We start from the raw sequence: 20,296 nt of genomic DNA on the forward strand, positions 1-20,296 counted from the left end.
CCCGTAACACTTAAGTGGCCAACATTTGTGGTGACACCTAAATACAGTGTCATAGACTCATAGAATAGAATCACAGAATCATTAAGGCTAGAAAAGACCTCTAAGATCATCAAGTCCAACTGTGCATCAGAGGAAAATCATGGATTGGGATCTCTTTGCACTAGGTACTGAGTCAGCTCAAAAGGATGGTCCTGCCTAACCAGTGTGAACAGGCAGAGAGGATAAATTACAACCCTAAAGGAGATGTCAGGCTTGGCGAACATCACACCCGCACTGCCTTCAGGTGAAGAAGCCCTGAGAATTTCTCTGTTCAGATGTTGCTGTTTTAGTCTCCCTGCCTTTCGTTCAAGTTAATTCAGAGGAGTCTCCATGAAGCTCTACACTGATTTACTATATCATATCTGCAGCAGGGCTATCCGCGTGGTTATTCCCTGTGATTCTCTTCTCCCCCTTACCCCCCCTTTTTTTTTATTTCCTTTTTCACAGAATCACAGAATCACAGAATCACAGAATCACAGAATCACTAGGTTGGAAATGACCCACATGATCATCAAGTCCAACCATTCCTATCAATCACTAAATGATGCCCCTCACCACCCGTCCTTTAAACACCTCCTTCGCAGTGAAGAAATAAAATAATATCTCTGCAAGCCCGCAGAGGTTTTGCATCAAGGCTGAGCTCTCCCTGCCAAAACCCAGGCAGTTAGATAACTCTTCTAGCTGGGCAGATTCACACCAGCTCCAGTAGGTGTGTTTGAGTGCAATCAGTGTTTAACGAGTTTCAATAAGACAGCTGGCTGCCTGGCACGTCAAAACCATGAAGGTACCAAATTGATCACTGAACTTCCACGCAACCAAGCCCAGATCCCCAGGGAGATAAAAAGGGCACCCCACGCTCCCTTCCACCAGAAAGCTGCACTCTCTGTTTGCTGCTTCTCACCAGCGCTGGGTTGCTGTCTCCTACTGCGATGAACCGGCAAGCTTACAGCATGAGAGCGGGAGGTGGAGGCAGATCCTACAGCACTGCCTCAGCTATTATTCCAAGCGGGAACAGGGCTGGCTTTAGTTCGATGTCTGTGGCACGCTCTGGAGGAGGCGGAGGTGGTTTTGGAAGGCTCATTGGAGGAGGTGGCAGTGGTGGTGGTGGTGGTTTTGGCAGCAGGAGCCTCTACAACCTTGGTGGTAGCAAGAGAGTAGCCGTTGGTGTTGGAACCAGCTACCGAGCTGTTTTTGGGGGTGGAGCTGGTGGTGGCACTGGGCTGGGTGGTGGTGGTGGCTATGGACTTGGTGGTGGTGGAGCTGGTGGTGGCCTTGGACTTGGTCTTGGTGGTGGAGGTGGTGGCTATGGCTTTGGTGGAGGTGCTGGGGGGCTAGGCTTTGGTGGCGTACAAGGAGGCGGCGGAGGCTTTGGCTTTGCTGGAGTTGGGGGTTTGGGAGGATTTCCTGGAGGACTGGGTGGTGGCAGAAGCCCGGGGGGATTTGGTGGTGCCCCACCTGGAGTTGGCACAATCCAAGAAGTGACCATCAACCAGAGCCTCCTGGCACCGTTGAATCTGGAGATAGATCCAAACATTCAGCAGGTGCGAAAAGATGAGAAGGAGCAAATCAAGACCCTCAACAACAAGTTTGCTTCTTTTATTGACAAGGTGAGACTTCATCGAGTGCTGTGGAATCAAGATAGAGAGGGAACGAGATGGTCTTTTAGCTACAAAAATATGACTTCATAAATCTGCAGCCTCTTGCATATTTCCTATCTGCATGGCATCATGGAAGTAATCAAAAAGGAACATTCTCCTAAAGAGTTACAAGGCAGAAAACTGGATATCAGAAGCTAGGAATAAGAGGGTTAGATTCAGTTCTGTGCCTGAGAAATGAAATCCGCTAGCTCAAACGTAGTAAGCCAGCTTCAGGGCCAGATCTGGCTGCTTAACCCAGTTCTCTCTGTGGGGAATCACAGCAGCCGGGTTAGTCCTTATTGCTTTACTGCCTGCAAGCTAAAGTCCTCTTTATATTGACCCAACTTAAATCATTTCTTGGCTTTTACTTGAGTAAATCCGTAGTCTGTAAGAGCAAAAGGAAAGGCAATTAAGTGCTTGCCTTTTAACCTGTAGTACTCAGGTCTTAGCTTTAATGAACAAAGATCTGTATCTCTTACAAAGGAGGAAAACCAAAAGGAAGCAATGAAGAGCTGAACCCACATTTTCCAATGACTGCTCATTGTCTTGCTAAATTAAACTGTCTCTGAAGAAAACTGTCCACTCAGAGCAGATTTTCTTAGCTACTGGATGGGCTAATATAGTCCTAGATAACCTGGAGGATCTTAACATCTGGATTTAGTACTCTTAGTTTGTGATTTCCGAGGTTTGTGTCCCGGTTCCTGATTATGGCCATCAGCACGTTCACAGGTATCTTCTGCTAAGGCTCTTCTGCTTCCCAACACTCAGGTTCGCTTCCTGGAGCAGCAGAACAAGGTGCTTGAGACCAAATGGACTCTCCTGCAGGACCAGGGTCAAAAAACAAACTCGAGCAAAAGCAACCTGGACCCACTCTTTGAGGCTTACATCAACAACTTAAAACGGCAGCTGGCCAGCCTGCTCAGCGAGAGGGGACGCATGGATGGGGAGCTGAAGAACATGCAAGACCTCGTGGAGGACTTCAAGAACAAGTGAGTGCCTGTTAGTGGCACCTCCAGGCACCCTGGGGTGGAATGGGATGCAAATGGTTCCACTTAGCACTAGGCAGCAGGATTATTCTTGCTTGATCTTTTTGAAAGTCAAATATCAAGCCAGAGATATTCATCAAACTTTACAGGAAAGGCAAAAAAGAGCATCTCCTGTTTGTCCTCTAAGCCTGTAACAGCACCTAACTAACCCCTGCAGCCTTCCAGTACTTGAAACGGGGCTACGAGAAAGCTGGGGAGTGGATCTTGATCAGGGAGGGCAGGGATAGGACAAAGGGGAATGGTTTTCATCTGAAAGAGGGGAGAATGAGAAGACAATTTAGGAAGAAACCCTTTCCTGTGAGGATGGTGAGGCAGTGGCCCAGGTAGCCCAGAAAAGTTGTGGCTGCCCCATCCCCGTAGGGGTTCAAGGCCAGGTTGGATGGGGCTCTGAGCCCCCTGATCCAGTGGGAGGTGTCCCTGCCCATGGCAGGGGAAGTGGAACTGAATGAGCTTTAAGGTCCCTTCCAACTCAAACCATTCCATGATTCTACGATTATTAGGTATCTCTTCCTGAAAAATCTCTGTCCTCCTTTACAGCAGCAGAAAGATGCTCCACTGACATTTTTTCTAATTAGAAAATGCAGATTCAGCCAGGACACACAAACTTGTGATGGCTCTATCAAAAGAAAATAATCTAAACCAGCTTTGCCCTCCTTGTTCCAGCTGCATTAGGTCAAAACTTCTGTTTGACCCTTTGAGAAATCAGATTCTCGTAAATCCGAGATAGGCAGTTTCCAGAGGTTGATTTGGAATCACCATACCCTTCCCAGACAATCTTACAGTCCCATCTGTTCAACTTTTCTGCTTACTCAGGGATGAATCAACACATCTTTCGCTTTGTCCCTGTAGATATGAAGAGGAAATCAACCGACGCACAGCAGCAGAGAATGATTTTGTGGTGCTGAAGAAGGTGTGTGAGACGCGAGGTGCTACGGATGCTGAGCTAGACCTGAGCATTGCGTAGGCTGGGAGAGTCCAAAAGGATGGGAGATCTCATGGAGCTGCACCCTCGTATTTTAAAGTGGTCATTTGGGTTGTGGTTCTGGGGGAAAGGAATGGAGGGGCTTGGAGGATGGAAGTAGGAGGCTACAAAGATGATCAGAAGGCTGGAGAACCTCCCGTACGAGGACAGGCTGAGAGAGTTGGGGTTGTTCAGCCTGGAGAAGAGAAGGCTTTGGGGAGACCTTAGAGCAGCTTCCAATATGGAAAGGGGCTCCAGGAAAGCTGGGGAGGGACTCTTGATCAGGGAGGGCAGGGAGAGGATGAGGGGTAACAGTTTTCAGTTGAAAGAGGGGAGATTGAGATGAGATCTTAGGGAGAAAAGTTTTTGCTGTGAGGGTGGGGAGGACCTGGCCCAGGTTGGCCAGAGAAGTCATGGATGCCTCAAGGTGTTCAAGGTGGAGGTGTTCAAGTCCAGGTTCCATATGGCTTTGAGCCCACTGATCCAGTGGGAGGTGTCCCTGCCCATGGCAGGGGTGGAACTGGATGGGCTTTGAGGTCCCTTGCAACCCAAACCATTCTAGGAGTCTGTGATTCTAAGAAGATTCTTGTCCTGCTCCCCTCCTACACTGTTCATCCACACTTACCCGGGCAAAACATAAACAAAGATGGTCAATAGTGCCAGGAACCCCAGGTATCAAAGCCAAATGGCCTGCACCCTCGCCCATTAATGAAAGTGCACACTTCTTTTGGCCAAGTGATGTCCTCTTGGTGCTCTCCCATGGGCATGTGGCAAGCGCAGCTTCTCCAGCCAGGCAGCAGTCAGGAAAAGGGGGAGCCTCATCTCCAGGCTTGGGCAGCTCTTGGCTGAACTAAAGAAGAGGCACCGAGTGCCTCAGTTGTCCCCACTGGTTGCTCTTTTCCAGGATGTGGATGCTGCTTACATGAATAAGGTGGAGCTGGAGGCCAAGGTGGATGCTCTGACCGATGAGCTCAGCTTCCTCCGAGCCCTCTACGATGCGGTACAGACTCTCTCCTCCCCTGATTTCCATCCTCTTGTTCCCCCTTGGGCAGTGACTACCATCATTTTGTGGCGTTTGAAAAGGTGAGTGCAGCTGGCCTGGGATTTTCTCTGCTTCTTCGCAGGAGCTGGCTCAGCTCAGCGCACAAGTGTCCGACACGGCTGTCATTCTGTCAATGGACAACAACCGAAACCTGGACCTCAGCAGCATCATCGCAGAAGTCAAAGCTCAATATGAAGACATCGCCAACAGGAGCCGCGCAGAGGCAGAAGCTTGGTACCAAACCAAGGTGAACAGACCCAAAGATGCCATGGAGGCATCTCTGGGGATATTCCTGTGTCCCTATATGAGGCTCTTTGAGCCACGTCTTGTCCACCTGGACGCCTCAGATGGTTTACCCTTCCTTCTGAACCTCAGTTTGAGGAGCTGCAGGCCACAGCTGGGAAACATGGGGATGACCTGCGCAACACAAAGGGAGAAATCTCCGAGCTCAACCGGCTGATCCAGAGGATCCGGTCAGAGATAGAGAACACAAGGAATCAGGTAGGAACGGCAAATGAGGCCATGGAGACCTGCTCTGCAGTCCCTTAGCAGGGCCACCCTGCTTTGCCAGTGACTTTAACAGCTACGGTGCATGATGTACCTCACTAAACATTTTGAATTCCCTCTGGAAAAGGATATCACGCTGTGTGATGAATTAAATCATTCTTGTCAGGCTGGCATTTTGCCTCCAGCTCCGTTAGAGATGGGTGAACGACCTCAGTCATAACTGTTGTTCTTTAGCAGCCCAGCCAGAATAGTTTTTTTTTTTCCCTTGAGTGACCCTTACCCCAAAAGAAAAGCAGCATTTAGGAGCCCCAATCCTCCTCTTGCAGTGCGCCACCCTCCAGACTGCCATCGGAGACTCTGAGGAGCGTGGGGAGCTGGCCCTGAAGGATGCCAAGGCAAAGATGATAGAACTGGAAGATGCCTTGCAGAAAGCCAAAGCTGACATGGCCCGGCAGCTCCGCGAGTACCAGGAGCTCATGAACGTCAAGCTGGCCCTGGACATCGAGATCGTGACCTACAAGAAGCTGCTGGAGGGCGAGGAGAGCAGGTAGGAGGAAAATTCCTGCAGGAATAACAGTGACTATCAGTTTGTCCCTGCCAACAACTGGTCCCTGTGCCCGCCTCCTTCATTTTGCTTCAACCTTCCCTTTATTTGCTCTCCAACAGGCTGAGCGGAGAGGGACTCAACCCCGTCAGCTACTGTAAGTACCACAGTGCTCGTCTTTCCCTGGCCTTGTTGGCAGCACAGGCTGTGAGCAGCCTTGGGAAAAGGGAATTTTCACCCAGCATAAGATGTTCAGAACTACCTGAAAGGAGGTTGTGGAGAGGAGGGAGCTGGGCTCTTCTCCCAAGGGACAGGGGCCAGGACGAGAGGGAATGGCCTCAAGCTCCACCAGGGGAGGGTCAGGCTGGACATCAGGAAGAAATTTTTCACAGAAAGGGTCATTGGGCAGTGGCAGAGGCTGCCCAGGGAGGGGGTTGAGTCCCCTTCCCTGGAGGGGTTTAAGGGCCGGGTGGACAAGGTGCTGAGGGACATGGGTTAGCGATTGATGGGGATGGTTGGACTCCATGATCCGGTGGGTCATTTCCAACCTAGTGATTCTATGATTCTATGATTCTAACGTGTCTACTAAACCATGTCCTGAAGCACCACATCTACACCATTTTGAACTCCTCCAGGGCAGGTCCACTTTCCTGTGGGCCTAGATCCTGATGATGGTGCTTTCTGGAGCTGGGTGATTGCTAAGAAGATGTCTGACCCTCTGGTTGTTTTTTCTTGCAGCTGTCATCAGCTCCAGCTCTGGCATGGCTGCTGGAGCTGGCTTAGGAGGAGGATTTGGTGGACTGAGCCTAGGTGGAGGAGGCGGTGGAATCGGATTAGGTCTTGGAGGAGGCGGTGGAATCGGATTTGGTCTTGGAGGAGGCGGTGGAAGCGGATTTGGTCTTGGAGGAGGCAGTGGAATCGGATTTGGTCTTGGAGGAGGTGGTGGAAGCGGATTTAGTCTTGGAGGAGGAGCTGCTGGTGGAGGTTACAGCATTGGAAGTGGAGGAGGACTTGGACTCGGGGGTGGTGGTGGTCTCGGAGGTGGATATGGAGGAGGAAGTGGTCTCAGCATCACAGGTGGTCTTGGCATTGGAGGAGGCAGCAGCGGTGGCGGCAGCAGTCTGAGCACCAGCGGAGGGAATTTCAGCTCTGGAAGTGCAAAAGGCACCAACCCAGGTGTGAAAATTGTCTCCAAAACCTCCTCTAGCAAAAAGAGCATCAAAAGCCAGAGCCTGAAGAATGCTACACAGCCTGAGTAAAACCAGTGCCAGACCCTCCCTGAAACCATCTCTCTTTCACATCACTCCTGCCTTGCTCCCGTATCGCTCCTGCTCACCACCGTCCCCTCCACCTACCTCTATCCCTGCTCCTCGCGCTGTAGCTCTTAAGCCTTTGGGTCAGTGGTCAAGAAAAACAGCGGAGCACGTGCTAACCAGATCTCACAAAGTACCTGAAACAGGATTAATAGGAAATACAGGCCTAAGTGATTTTCTGTGCGGGGAATTTGGAGTTTTGTTTATTTGTTTATTTTTAACGAGGCTGAGAAGTTGTAATTGTGGCTAACTGACAGCTGACACAGGTCAGTTCACAGTGAAATGCAAGATCTTGGGGTTTATCTCAGTTCTGGCCCACAGAAACCCTGGGATGGGCTGGGAACTTGGCTCCAGCTCAGCCTGCTTTGTCTTCACTGCTGGGATGAACCAAACTCACTCCTTCCAGTGAAGCAACTCATCTTTATCAGAGATGGGGGTAATTTTTCTGCTGTGTAGAAATACCCCAGGAGGTTGCTAAAAGATCCCAGGCAGTGGCTTGCAAGCGTGGATCCCCTCTTAAAATCCCCCTTTTAGTGGGAGCCTGATCGGAATCACTTCTGAATCACTCAAGTATGATGGAAAAACCCTTTTTTACCCATTCACAGCCGAGCTTTGAAAAACATGTTTCTTCCAGATGAGCCGAGCCCAGCAGCCGCGTGAAGCCAGGCACTGGGAATATCAGGAAAGAAACTTGAGCTCCTTCCATCTGCAAAGTACCACCCACGGGGATGCAGCGTCACGTTGCAAGGAGATTATCTAAAAGGAAGTCCAAACTGCTCTTTTTTCATGTCATATCTCTTCTGAAATGAAGGTTTGCCCATAGTGGTGCCCTGCACGAAATCCCGTGGGTGTATTTTGTCAGAGGAGCCATCAGGGGCTGACTCAAAGCATACGGAAAAGGGCTCATTTTCTAAATTATAGGATTTTTTAAAAAATTCTTAATAACTGAGGCAGAGAGTTCTTCAAAAGCAAGATCAGGGTTTGCAGGCAAGCTGGGTCACTGTCCTGTCTTGTGTTAGGTTTTGTCGGAACAGCTTAAAAAACACCCAAATCTTCCATCAGCCCAAGTCGTGCTTGACCTTCCCCACGGTCTCGGTAGCAGCAGCCGAGGTGAAAGTCTGCAACAGTGAAAATTACACTAAAAAAATGCCTGAAAGGCCAAGTCCACACTGCTCCTGGGGGTATTTCAGCATCTCCACCACACCTGGGTCTCTCTGCCAAAAGAAAGATGTTTGGTAAACTGGAAAGGGCAGTCAGGGCTCAGTCCAGTCCAGAGGCAATCAGGAGCAGGAGCCCAGAGGCACCCCAGTGCCCCACGTCTCCTTTCCCTTCTCTGATGCTTTTTACCCCCTCTCTCACCTTTCATCAGGTTTTTTTTTTACTTATGTGAACGTGCCATTTAAAAAAAAAAAATCGTAGCTTTTTATTCTTCAACGTTAACGATACGACCCTGTGTTTTCCTTCCTCTCTCTTTTTGGAATGTGTCCAATAAAACTGGATTGTAATTTAGTTGTTCCTATATCTTCTTCCTCTAAAGCAGGACCAGTAGCAGGAAATATTAACAATATTCCTCCTGGAAAAATGTTTTTGCTTTAATTTGGGGAAAAAGTTTCAATATTCTGATAAAATCATAATGAAAACCTGGAAATGGTTATCCCACAGTGAACTGAAGAATTGGAGAAAAGGGGAAGAGGAAGAAGAGGGTGGTGGTTCATCCATTGAGTGAGAAAGCAATTAATCACTGTTCACTTCTTAACGTATGATTGGGATTAATCCATGTGCCTTTTTTCCATGGAAGGGAGGGGATTGCACAACTCCTCCAGCTTGGGGGGAAAAAAAACAACTCAAACTAAACTAGTATTTAAGTTTTGCTTTCTTAAAAATCAAAACCAAGCAGATATGGGGCTCTAAGGGAGATTTTGGGGCCTGCAGGAAAGCTGGGGAGGGTCTCTTGATCAGGGAGGGCAGGGACAGGGGAATGATTTTGAGCTGAAAGAGGGGAGATTGAGATGAGATCTTAGGAAGAAACGTTCTCCTGTGAGGGTGGGGAAGCCTTGGATGCCCAGAGCAGTGGTGGCTGCCCCATCCCTGGAGGGGTTCAAGGCCAGGTTGGATGGGGCTTGGAGCCCCTGATCCAGTGGGAGGTGTCCCTGCCCATGGCAGGGGTGGAACTGGATGGCTTTTGAGGTCCCTTCCAGCCCTAAACATTCCATGATTCTATTTTGTCACGGCAACCTAGAGCTCACCACCCACTGCAGTTCTTTTGGTCAGAGATTTTGGTCAGGGATTTTGGTCAGCCCTCATTGCAAAAGGAGAATAAAAAAGAAAATGGGGAAAAAAACCCACCCACCAGACCAACCTTCCCACCTTATTGCATTTCAAAGAGTCAGAGTTGAGCTCTTCCTTGACCTCTAAACATCCCGGCTTTACATAACCCAGCCCAGCAAATGGGAAGAGCAAGCAAGTACACGCCAGCCCAGCAGGTTTTGAGCCGATGCTCACAACTGCTTCAGCAAAACCCCAATGAAACCCACACGCATTGAAACACAGGAGCATCCCATCTCCCTTTGCCCCGTAAATCAAAGGAGCTGCAGTCCGAAAGAGCAAAATCGGGGGACAAACTCCATCTCCCCAGTTCCTGCTGAGGCAGAGGACGACGCAGACACAGGCCAAAAATCAGTGAAGGATAAAAATAAAACCTGAGTCACCCTGATTTCTGTATTTGCCTGTGTGAACACTGAATTACACAGCACGGGTGTGAGGAATTAATACAGTTAATGACAACCTAACCTGAACTAACCTCCCAAGGTATGAATGTCTTTCTTTCAGTCTGTGGTGAATAAAAGAGCAAATAAAAGAGTCTAAAGGACTCACAGGCAGCTAAGCTCCTGCAAACATCTTGGCTAGCCCCGTTCCTCCACCCTTTGCTTGGCATCCCCAGCCCCTTTGCCATATCCTCACCCTCCAGGCAACCTCTCTACTGCAAATCCTGACTTCTAAATCCTTCCTCCTCCTCCTCTTCCCTGCCTGAGGGGGCAAACAGAGCCCCCCTGCCACAACCCTGAGAAGCTCGTAGGACAATGCACATGAGCAACCCAAGCTGAGATCAGAAACTGCATGAGATTGAGAGGTTCTACAAGAATTTTCCTTATTTTAGTGCCTAAACCATCGTCTGCTTTACTCTTCCAAATCATTTGTAATATCCCATTTAATTACCCCTGTCTGCAGCAACAGGCTTTCCTAGAAGAGCTGGGGAGGTAATGACTGCCTTCGAAATGAATCCTTTCTCTTCGTTTTAATTAAAATCTTAGCAGGCTGGGCTCTGGTTCCCAGGTGTGACTTTGCATAGTTTTTTGGAAGTCAAAAGCAGGTTCCCTGCCTGGCCCCTATCCACAGGATCTGGCACACGGGAGTCAATTTACATCTGCAGGCTTAGGAGAGCGAATCTCCATACATTGGCCATGCCTGTAATAGAATTTGTTTATTTTCGGTATCAGTGGGGTTACTATTAAAGTTACCTGCTGCTGTGTGTCACCTGGAAAATGGGGATTCGTTGCTTCTGAACATGCCAGTGTGGCATGGAACAGGTAGGAACTGGCATAGATTGTCCAGAGAAGTGGCTGCCCCATCCCTGGAGGTGTCCAAGGCCAGGTTGGATGGGGCTTGGAGCCCCTGATCCAGCGGGAGGTGTCCCTGCCCATGGCAGGTGGTGGAACTGGGTGGGCTTTGAGGTCCCTTCCAACCCAACCCATTCCAGGATTCTATGGGTGCAGTTTTCCCTGTGAAACTCCACACTTCCAGCACCCAGGAGGTTCCCACATCTCCACTCCCGAGGTGAGAGCACCCCCTTGCTACCGCCCAGCCCGTCCAACCATCGGCTTCCCGATAACTCTCCCGAAGGCGCTGCGGGTGCCGGTGACTCACGCTATTGGCAATAGGCAGCGACAGGACTGCTTGCAGGAGATGATAGTTGGGAGCGCTGGCTTTTTCTGATTGCAACGAGGGGGAAAAAAAAACAACAATACAAAGCAAAACAACAAAAAAACCCCAATCTTCTACTCAGGTTCTTTCAAGTTCCCAGACAAGAAAACAGTGGTTGGAAACACATCAACAGAAACAAGCTAGGAGATGCAGCAGATAGCCCTAAGCTGCTCAGGTTGGATTAAGTTCCTGTACTTACTGCTCACGTAGCTGATTTTGGGAACCTTTTTGATTTAGGTGCTTAGGGTTTCATCTGTGCCTCACGCTCTTATTTTATTTGATATCTAACATCCCCGAGGTGGGCAGCCTTTGTGGCACAAGGATGCTGGCAGGCAGAATCCAGTTTGCAGATGTATTTGGAGAGTTGTGGGGGGGGATATCATCTCTTGTAACCCGTGGACACAAGAGAAGACGTCCCCTGCTCTCCTGCCTTCACATCATCCTGAAACATCACCCAGCCTGGTCATGGTGATTGAAGCTCCTAGGTGAGGGTTCACCCCAGAGCCTGAGATTGATGGGCAAAGACTCTTTTGGAAGAATCTTCTGAAGGAATGATCTCAGCGGAGTGAAGGAGGGGGTGGAAGAGAGCTGGAGGAAAAGTGGGTGAATTCCCTTTCACTAAACATCTCTGGGAGCCAGCAATGTTGTGGAAACTGCTGGTTAAATGGGGGGGGGCGGAAAAAAAGGGATAAAAATACCACTTCAGAGGGAGCCTGTGAAGTTCAAAAACCCTGAGCCTGACAAGCCGATTCAAAGGAAGAACAATCAAGCACCTTTTTAAAAACTATTTTATAGGTCTCATAGTATTATTTACTGTAGGCTGAAGCTATTTTGGAAAAGGGATTTACTTGCTCTCTTTGAAAGCCGTGTGTCCTAATTTCTCAGTTTCCTCTGCAATGAGGCAGACAATTTTTTTTGGTAAGATCCCAGAAAATCCAACCACAAGACAACTCCCACTTGTCTCACTTCTGGAAGCCGATGATCCTTTAGATCCCTTTTCCTAAAGAAATCAAGAGCGCCACGCTGATAAATAAAACCACCTTCAGCCCCAGCTTTCCCAAACCAGCAACGGGACGTGCACATCCCGAGCTTGCCGACTTGGAAAAGCCTCTCTTTGCACTGCCCTGTTTGCTGTCGCAACGCGTTAAACCCTAAATTTCACCTTGCAAAAGCTTCAGCGCAAAGAACCTTATTCAAAGGAGCAAGCCCTTGGCGTGCCTGAGGAAAACCGGCTCCCAGGGTCTCAGGGGAATCGTGTTGCATCCTGCTCCTGAGCGCAGACCTCAGCAAGTCGTCCCATTCAATTCTAATTCCATGAGTCAGAGCGGCAGGCTTTGGTAGCGGGGGGAGCTCCCTCACTCCGTTACTTTCTTGCCTGCAAACAATGCATTTTTCAGCGCCTTGCCATAGCCTAGGTGTGTTTGACAAGGCAAGTTGCTGCAAGGCACGTCAAGTTCTGAATTCCCGTGCCAAGTTTTCCAAGCAGATAAAAGAGGAGGCTCCCAACCTCTCCCATCACAGGGGTTTCTGCCTCCGTTGCCCTCTGCTCTTTTCCTGCCGCGCAGCTTTTATTCGCCAGCCTTTTTTTTCCCCTCTCCTGCTCTTTGCATTTCCAATTGAACAAGCCACCATGAGTCGGATCTCTTTCAGATCATCTACTGGAGGGGGCGTGAGGGGCTTTAGCTCAGGCTCTGCCATCGTAGGAGGTGGCGGTGGTACCAGGAGCAGTTTTAGCTCCGTCTCTGTCTCCAGAGTTGGAGGAGGAAGAGCCTCCGGAGGTGGAGGAGGCTTCGGAGCAGGTGGTGGCTTCGGCAGCAGAAGTCTCTATAACCTAGGTGGAAGCAAAAGAATTTCCTACAGCTCAGTCGGTGGAGGTCTACGGAGCGGAGCCGGTGGTGGATACGGCTTTGGTGGAGGAGCTGGCTTTGGTCTTGGCTATGGTGGTGGAGCAGGCGCTGGTTTTGGCTTAGGAGGAGCTGGTGGTGGTGGCGGCTATGGGCTGGGCAGTGGATTTGGGCTGGGAGGTCCTGGATTTGGTGGCCGAGGTGGCCCCGGGTTCCCCGTTTGCCCACCTGGTGGCATCCAAGAAGTGACTGTCAACCAGAGCCTCCTGGCACCCCTCAAACTGGACATCGACCCAGAAATCCAGAAGGTGCGAACACAGGAGCGGGAGCAGATCAAGACCCTCAACAACAAATTTGCATCCTTCATCGATAAGGTGAGAGTCTGGTTTTAGACATCAACCCATGCACATCAACAGTTGCCTTGGGAAAGAACAACAGGAAGAATCTTCCTTTGGATTTAGGGGCTTGTCTGAATGAATCTCAGCCGACAAACAGCTTGGGTTTGGCTGGAAACTAAGAACTATCTTGTGTTTCCTCTTCGCAAGGACGAGTTTTTCAACGCCAGAAAAAACCATCCTGGAGGCTGGATGGATCTTCTGCTGGTTTTAAAAAGGCAAAGCTCTACACAGCTCAATAGGATAACACCATTTTAAACCAGTAAGGTGGGCTGAGCACCTAGTCGGGGGAGAAACACTTAAAGTTGCAAATAAAGACATTTGGCCTGCTCAATAGCTCTTGAAAAATCTCACAACATCTGAGCTGCTTTTGATACTCCCGAGAAGCCAGTACCCTAAATTAGCAAGATCCTAATAATTTCCCTCCACCTCCCCAGTGTCTCTTGACCTTTTCTTTCTGTGTTGAATGGTTCCTCCTTTTCCTGGCAATGGGGTTTTTTGTTCCGATGGGCTTCAGCGCGTGCTTGTTTTTGTTTCCCCAGGTGCGATTTTTGGAGCAGCAGAACAAGGTGCTGGAGACCAAGTGGAGCCTCCTGCAAGAGCAAGGTCACACTATCACTAGGAAGTCCCTGGAGCCCCTTTTCGAAGCCTACATCAACAACCTCAGACGGCAGCTAGATGGCCTCTTGGGAGAGAGGGGAAGGTTGGACTCTGAGCTGAGGAACATGCAAGACATGGTGGAAGACTTCAAGAACAAGTAAGAAATGGGGCTCGGTAGCATAGAAGATTAACATCTAAAAACTGGGGCAGGCAGTTCGTGCTCACTCATGCACACCTTGTGTCTGCACTGGGTTCCTCTTCCAGTTTGGCAAAACGAACACATAAAAGCAAAACTTAGGCTCAGAATTCCCTGGAGTTATGTCAGATTTCTTACGTGTGGGATCAGGGCTTAATGCAGAACACACGCACCCATGCGAAGCTGCTCCAGGGTGGTGGAGGTCACAGTCTGATCCCTTGAGTCTCCCAAAATAATTCACCTGGAGACAGAAAAATGCAGAACACGAGTATAAAGTACATGCAAAAAAGGGAATTAGAAAGAAGCCCCTATTTCTCTTCTTGCCAAGGAAATCCCAGCCTTCCCAGGGGGCCCCAGGTGAGCGGCGTTCGCTCAGCCTCTCTCAGCTCCTGGGGCGTGAAAGATGCTCAGCTCTTTTCTCTGACCGTTGCCAAAGCAAATAATTTCCCTGGGGAGGCGACTAAGCCCATTCCGAGATAAGGTGCCCAGCGGAGGTAGGATGAGTCACTTTAGGGAGGTGCCAGGCGGCGTCTGCAACTAGAAGGGACACTTAGGTGGTTTTTTAAGGCGAGGCTGTTAATTTTCATTTGGCGAGAACAATCTCTCCCTTATCCAACCAGGTCCAGCCAAGTGCAAGTTTGAGAAAACCACCCTGGAGGCATGAAATCTGTTTCTAACAGAGAGTCGAGCATGCGGAGAGATGATTTTCTAGGGGAAGGGACAGGGAGATGGCACTAAGAGCTGACAGGATGGACTGACATAGTTCCTGGTGTGTTGTATGTGGGTGAAGTTCCATAGGTATTATAGGCTTTTAGAAATACTAATTATGCTAAAAATGACAAATGATATTGTCTGGATTCTAGAGCTACTGCTTAGGAAATAGAAGACATTTGATTTCACATCTAGAATTTGTTCCCATCCTACCAGCTAATTCCCACTTCTCATGTCCACTCGGAGATCCATCTGCAGGGATCTCTCTGCCAATATTTGTGAGAGGACTGGCACGAACCTGCTTCTAAACTCCCAGTCTTTGCCTCAGGAGCCTACATATTATGTCTACTTTCTAGCGAAGCCCTGCCCTGATTTATCTGATGAGAGGACGTTGCTCAGAGCCATAAAAAGTTTTGCAGAAACACAGTCTGAGGTGCAATGATCTGTGCTTGCACAACCACGGCTGGAGAATTACAGCATTTTTTTTCTTAATTAAATGCAGCAGTGCGTTATTCAGAGCCATTAACATTCTTATAATATCAAATACCAAATAACTAGATTATTAGATATTTGTATGCGTTGCAACGCAGCTTTGTTGAAAACCTTTTGCATAACTTTGCTTTAGGCAAAGGTCACCGAAAATACCTGCTCCTGCTTCCTACCAAAACAGGTTCTGATCCTGAGCACGTTTATGTACAAGCTTGGCTTTAACGGCAGTGACTAAAATCTATTAATCTTGGCTGGGACTGTTCACACCATGGAGTTTTGCAGGTTTGGAGTCAGGAATCATTTTCTCTTCATCTGCTCTGGACTGTAAAGAGGTGGGAGTAAGGAATCTGGGAGCCACAACCAACAACCTGGGGCTGAAGGGGTCCCGTCTCTGCTTCCCATGCTGGCTTTGCTCTCTGTTTCCAACAAAACCCTCTCACTCTTTTATCCTAACAGATATGAAGACGAGATCAACCGGCGCACTGGTGCAGAGAATGAGTTTGTAGTCCTCAAGAAGGTGAGTGAACTGGAAGTTACGGGATGGACGATGAAATTAACTCAGCGTGCACAGCGATCCAGCAAAGCTGATGAGTCCTGGGGTGCTCCAGCCTCACAGATGGGTCAGGATAAGATGTTAGAACATCTAGGAGTAAGGCTGGGGCCATGAATGGCTTCTCCGTGCTGATGGAGATGCCTTGTTTTCTGAACATAGCTCCTCTGGTTGCAGTCGCAAACCACGTGGCCTTTAGTGGCTCAATTCAACCCTCTCTTGGGTCACATCGCTGTAAGTCAGAGCTTTGCCTTCTGCTCAAGAACTGAGTTCTGACTCATAGTAGATGTATATTACATTAAAAAAATTATACCTTGATCATAGCAATATGAAAACAAGCCTGAAGAATAACAGACCTGGAAGCAGAGAGATGGTCTCATTGGTGTCCTGAAGCCTCTTTGCCTTGTGGTTTCATCAGAATTCTTTGCTTTTCTTTTCTTTAGGATGTGGATGGTGCTTATATGAACAAGGTCGAGCTGCAGGCCAAAGCGGATAGGCTGGCAGATGAGATTAACTTCTTGAGAGCTCTCTACGAAGCGGTAAGCAGTCACCCCTCCCTGCAACAGCGTCCTCCACAGCTCCCCACCGCCACGCTCAATGCTGTACAGCAGTAAAAGAGAAGGTGATCACTGCCTTTCTGTTATTATAATGCAAGCATAAGGTAGAAAAGCATAGGTAGGTAGAGACAGAGCAGGGGGAAAAGCAAGAACATGGCTCCCCAGCATCTCTTGTCTGTGTGGTTTCACTCCTGGATATCAGTTCATTAACTTCATTTTTCTTGTATCTATCTTCTGCAGGAACTGTCCCAGATGCAGCAGCAAGTGTCCGACACCTCTGTGGTCCTGTCTATGGACAACAACCGCAACTTAGACCTCAACAGCATCATCGCAGAGGTCAAAGCGCAGTACGAGGACATCGCCAACCGGAGCCGGGCAGAGGCTGAGGCTTGGTACCAAAACAAGGTGGGTAACGAGAGTGACAGGCAGAATCCTACGATCCATGGGGCCTCACGCTGGCTGATGGGAGGGAGGACCGATGGAGGAAGGATCCCAGCACTACACCAGGGATGGGTTTATCTTTCTGAGCACATTGCACTAGGCTCTTGTATATAGACCCCATCATTTGCTTGAGGACAACTACACTCAATCAGCCTTATATTCCTTGTGGTGAAACCAGGGGAGAAGATGCTTAGATGCCTTGACTCTGGCCTCACAAGGAGTCATCAGTAGATCTGACCTCAGAGGCATAGAGCACTCTCTCTTTTCTAGGTTCTTCATAGTAGGTGATGACCCGTAAGTGCTCTATGCACTGCAATAGCATGCTTGATAACTAATGGCAAATGCTGTTATTCTGTGAGCAGGTTGCTGAGAAAAACGTTGTCTCCTGCCCCTTAACCTGTATCCAGACCTGCACTTTATGCCCTGAAGTCCCCTAACCCTTCCCAGAGCCCTGTGGTGCCTAACCAACACTCTCCTTCCTTCTGCACACCAGTACGAGGAACTCCAGGTCTCTGCTGGGCGGCACGGTGATGACCTGCGGAACACAAAGATAGAAATTTCGGAGATCAACCGGGTGGTCCAGAGGCTGCGGAATGAGATCGAGAGCGTGAAGAAACAGGTAGGAGAGGGCTGCTCCAGCAGAGCAGTGGCTGCATGGTGGGAGGTGGTGGTGGTATGGTAGGAAGGGTCACATCCTGGCATTGGAGCAGGATCGGAAGACCAGGTTGTCACCTCTGCATTAAAGAGGATGTGGCCACCTCTGTCTCTGCCCACCAGAGAAGGTTGTTTGGTGCAAGGACATGCTGTGACACCCGCTTTCTTGCTGGGGAGGCAGGTTGTGAGCCACTAAGCTACCCTAGCCAAGGCAGATAGCGAAGCAAAGAGATGGAGATGTCTCTCTTCTTCTCGGGGGACAGGATTACGGCTACAGCTTCCCAGTTACCCATCCTATGGCATCTTCCCAGTGGGACCTATCAGGAGCTCCCTGTGCTGTGCTGGGAGCCACCAGCCAGTACCTACAACACCATAGCGATACTCAGAAGAGCATTTTGGGGTAGCCGACGTTAAACAACTCTGTGGTTCCCTTCCTTTCAGTGCGCCAACCTCCAAGCAGCCATCGCAGAGGCGGAGGAGCGCGGGGAGTTGGCCCTCAAGGATGCCAAGGCCAAGCTGTCTGAGCTGGAAGATGCTCTGCAGAAGGCTAAGGCTGACCTGGCCCGGCAGCTCCGTGAGTACCAGGAGCTCATGAACGTCAAGCTGGCCCTGGACATCGAGATTGCGACCTACAGAAAGCTCCTGGAAGGAGAAGAGAGCAGGTGAGAACAAGCACATGGACCTGTTGTATGTTGTTCTTCACAGAAGGGCACATCTCCACGGGCTCAAAGAAACAAATCACTTCAACGGGCCGAAGCACCAAGTTGGTGAAGGTGGAAAAGGGCACCAAGATGTAAAACAAGGGCAGAGAGAGGGATAAGTTTAAATTGTGAGCTTTCTAGGGAAAAGATGAGTTTCTCCAGCTCTTGGAAGCTGATGCACTAAGAAAAATGAGTGATATTCCCTGTCATGCAGACATACCCCACCAGAAGACAATCCCTGCTGAAAGTCACAGAAGATTAATGATGGTCCCAGTGGCTAATGTTGTATCTTGTCTGTGCTTTGGCATCATTACTTATTTTCTCCTTTCCCAACAGGCTTGCCGGAGAGGGAGTTGGAGCCGTGAGTGTCTGTAAGTATCTCATCCCCCTTCCACCCCTGCTCCTTCCTCGCCCGCTGCAGGGTTGATGGTGCAGGTCCCCCACCCTGGGAAGCCGGCAGGACCCTCAAGCGGGTTTGTGCTGTATCCTCTTGCAGCTGTGGTCAGCAGCTCGAGCGGCATGGGCTACGGCGGCGGCAGCAGCCTGGGTCTGGGCGGAGGTCTCGGCATGGGCGGAGGTCTCGGCGTGGGTGGCGGCGGCTACAGCATGACCACCAGCAGCACCAGCGGTGGCTTCGGAGGCAGCGGCGGCGGCTTCGGTGGGGGGCTCGGTTATGGCGGAGGCAGCAGCTTCAGCTCCGGGAGCGGCCGAGGCATCAGCTCCAGCACGGGAGGCAGTGTGAGGATCGTTTCCAAGACCACCACTAGCAAAAAGACCATCCGATAAGGATGGCGAGTACGGGGCCCCCTGTGTGGATGACGACGTGTTTCCTGCCTTCCAAAAGCAAGTGCCGCCCTACGAAACCAATGGTGTAAATAGCTGCGCTAGACCTTCCTCTTCCTCCGTCCTTCACCCACCACTTCTGGAGCAGTGGGGGGAGACCAGGACTCCGCTGCAAGAATCTGGAGCATCTTTGGTTGTAACAGGTCACTGACAACGGTTTTGTAGAGCCGTCGTGGACCCGGTGGTGGCCCTCCTTTAGCACAGTCCTTGCTCTTCCTTTCTTCATCCCCTGAAGTCACACGTTGAAAGCGGAGTGGAAGCACTTTGCTGAATGGGGACGGCCGCGCTCGGCCACGCACGTTTGTTCCGTTTGGCCTAAAATGAGTGAGGATGACAGCCTGGTGAGATCATTAGTCCTCAGCAATGAAAACAGCTCCAAGATGCTCCAAAAGCCTCTGCCCGCTGCACTCGTTACAACCTGCAAAAGTTTTGTCTGCAAGTAAAGATTTTTCCAGCCCCTTCTGTTTTCTCAGGCCTGTGGGAAAGGTTTTTGCTTTCTGTGTATAAGAATTGCTGGTATGATTTCTAGCTCCTTGTCCTCATGGCTGCAGCCTCTTCACTTCCAAGCCTACCATGCTGTGTGGTCCAATAAAGAGCATTTGTCATTTGTAAAGCCTGCTGCCTCCTGGCTTTTCTTTTCCACTGCTCTGGGTATGGAGTGGAGTCCATAGGCAAAAAGGACCATTGTCTTGAGGAAAAAAAATCTATTTTAGGAGTTAGGCTCTCACCTAGCTCTGGGGTAGACTGGGGAGGGTGGAAGGAAGGGTGAGGTGGATGGAGAACTGAGGCATGGAGAGGAAAATCTGCTTCAGGGCTAAGCCAAAAGCTGGATGGATCCCACTGCAGTGGTAATTGCAAAGGTGCCTTTTCTGTCTGTCTCTGCAGGAGAAAGAAAGGGCAAGAAAGTAGGAAAAGGAAGGCGATTCCCAAAGGTTTAGCTGGATTCATGAGTAAAGCACACGGGGCACGGCTCAGAATTCCTCCTCTTAGGAGGAATTTTTAAGGCACAGCAGCTCAGTGCTGGCATCTGGCAAGAAAGCAGCGAGAACAGCATCAAACAGGGATGGGAACAGAGCAGCCAAACATTGCTCTAACCAGAAACACCCCTTGGAGGAAGGGCAGCACGAGCAAGAGAGGGCTGAGCACAGGGCTGAGCACCCAACATCAGCACTTGCAGTGTCTGCACATTAAGGTTTCCTTAGCGCACGCAGATACCTCACTAAATATCCCGGCTGCTCCTCTGGA

General features: G+C 49.8%; 2 protein-coding genes across 2 annotated transcripts; both read left to right on the forward strand.

The window, feature by feature from the left end:
• The first annotated feature begins 678 nt into the window (after positions 1 to 678).
• On the forward strand, positions 679 to 7,035 carry LOC138732393 (keratin, type II cytoskeletal 5-like). Its single transcript, XM_069878992.1, has 9 exons — positions 679 to 1,646; positions 2,445 to 2,665; positions 3,572 to 3,632; positions 4,588 to 4,683; positions 4,808 to 4,972; positions 5,101 to 5,226; positions 5,559 to 5,779; positions 5,899 to 5,933; positions 6,515 to 7,035. The coding sequence occupies exons 1-9, from the start codon at positions 969 to 971 to the stop codon at positions 7,033 to 7,035; spliced, it is 2,124 nt and encodes a 707-aa protein (XP_069735093.1). The 5' UTR covers positions 679 to 968.
• A 5,538-nt stretch (positions 7,036 to 12,573) lies between these two features.
• On the forward strand, positions 12,574 to 19,188 carry LOC138732395 (keratin, type II cytoskeletal 6A-like). The gene is made up of 9 exons (XM_069878995.1): positions 12,574 to 13,288; positions 13,852 to 14,066; positions 15,762 to 15,822; positions 16,299 to 16,394; positions 16,653 to 16,817; positions 17,347 to 17,472; positions 17,949 to 18,169; positions 18,545 to 18,579; positions 18,705 to 19,188. The coding sequence occupies exons 1-9, from the start codon at positions 12,701 to 12,703 to the stop codon at positions 18,992 to 18,994; spliced, it is 1,797 nt and encodes a 598-aa protein (XP_069735096.1). The 5' UTR covers positions 12,574 to 12,700; the 3' UTR covers positions 18,995 to 19,188.
• Positions 19,189 to 20,296: the final 1,108 nt, after the last annotated feature.

This window comes from Phaenicophaeus curvirostris, chromosome 30 (assembly GCF_032191515.1).
Source record: "Phaenicophaeus curvirostris isolate KB17595 chromosome 30, BPBGC_Pcur_1.0, whole genome shotgun sequence".
Classification (NCBI taxonomy): Eukaryota; Metazoa; Chordata; class Aves; order Cuculiformes; family Cuculidae; genus Phaenicophaeus; species Phaenicophaeus curvirostris.

Excerpts from the sequence above, each read along its gene's own strand:
- LOC138732395 (XM_069878995.1), top strand. The coding sequence starts at position 12,701 with ATGAGTCGGATCTCTTTCAGATCATCTACTGGAGGGGGCGTGAGGGGC. Across the intron at positions 14,067-15,761 it reads GTGGAAGACTTCAAGAACAA|ATATGAAGACGAGATCAACC; the intron begins GTAAGAAATGGG and ends TTATCCTAACAG. Across the intron at positions 18,580-18,704 it reads AGTTGGAGCCGTGAGTGTCT|CTGTGGTCAGCAGCTCGAGC; the intron begins GTAAGTATCTCA and ends ATCCTCTTGCAG.
- LOC138732393 (XM_069878992.1), top strand. The coding sequence starts at position 969 with ATGAACCGGCAAGCTTACAGCATGAGAGCGGGAGGTGGAGGCAGATCC. Across the intron at positions 4,684-4,807 it reads TCCGAGCCCTCTACGATGCG|GAGCTGGCTCAGCTCAGCGC; the intron begins GTACAGACTCTC and ends GCTTCTTCGCAG. Across the intron at positions 5,780-5,898 it reads CTGGAGGGCGAGGAGAGCAG|GCTGAGCGGAGAGGGACTCA; the intron begins GTAGGAGGAAAA and ends GCTCTCCAACAG.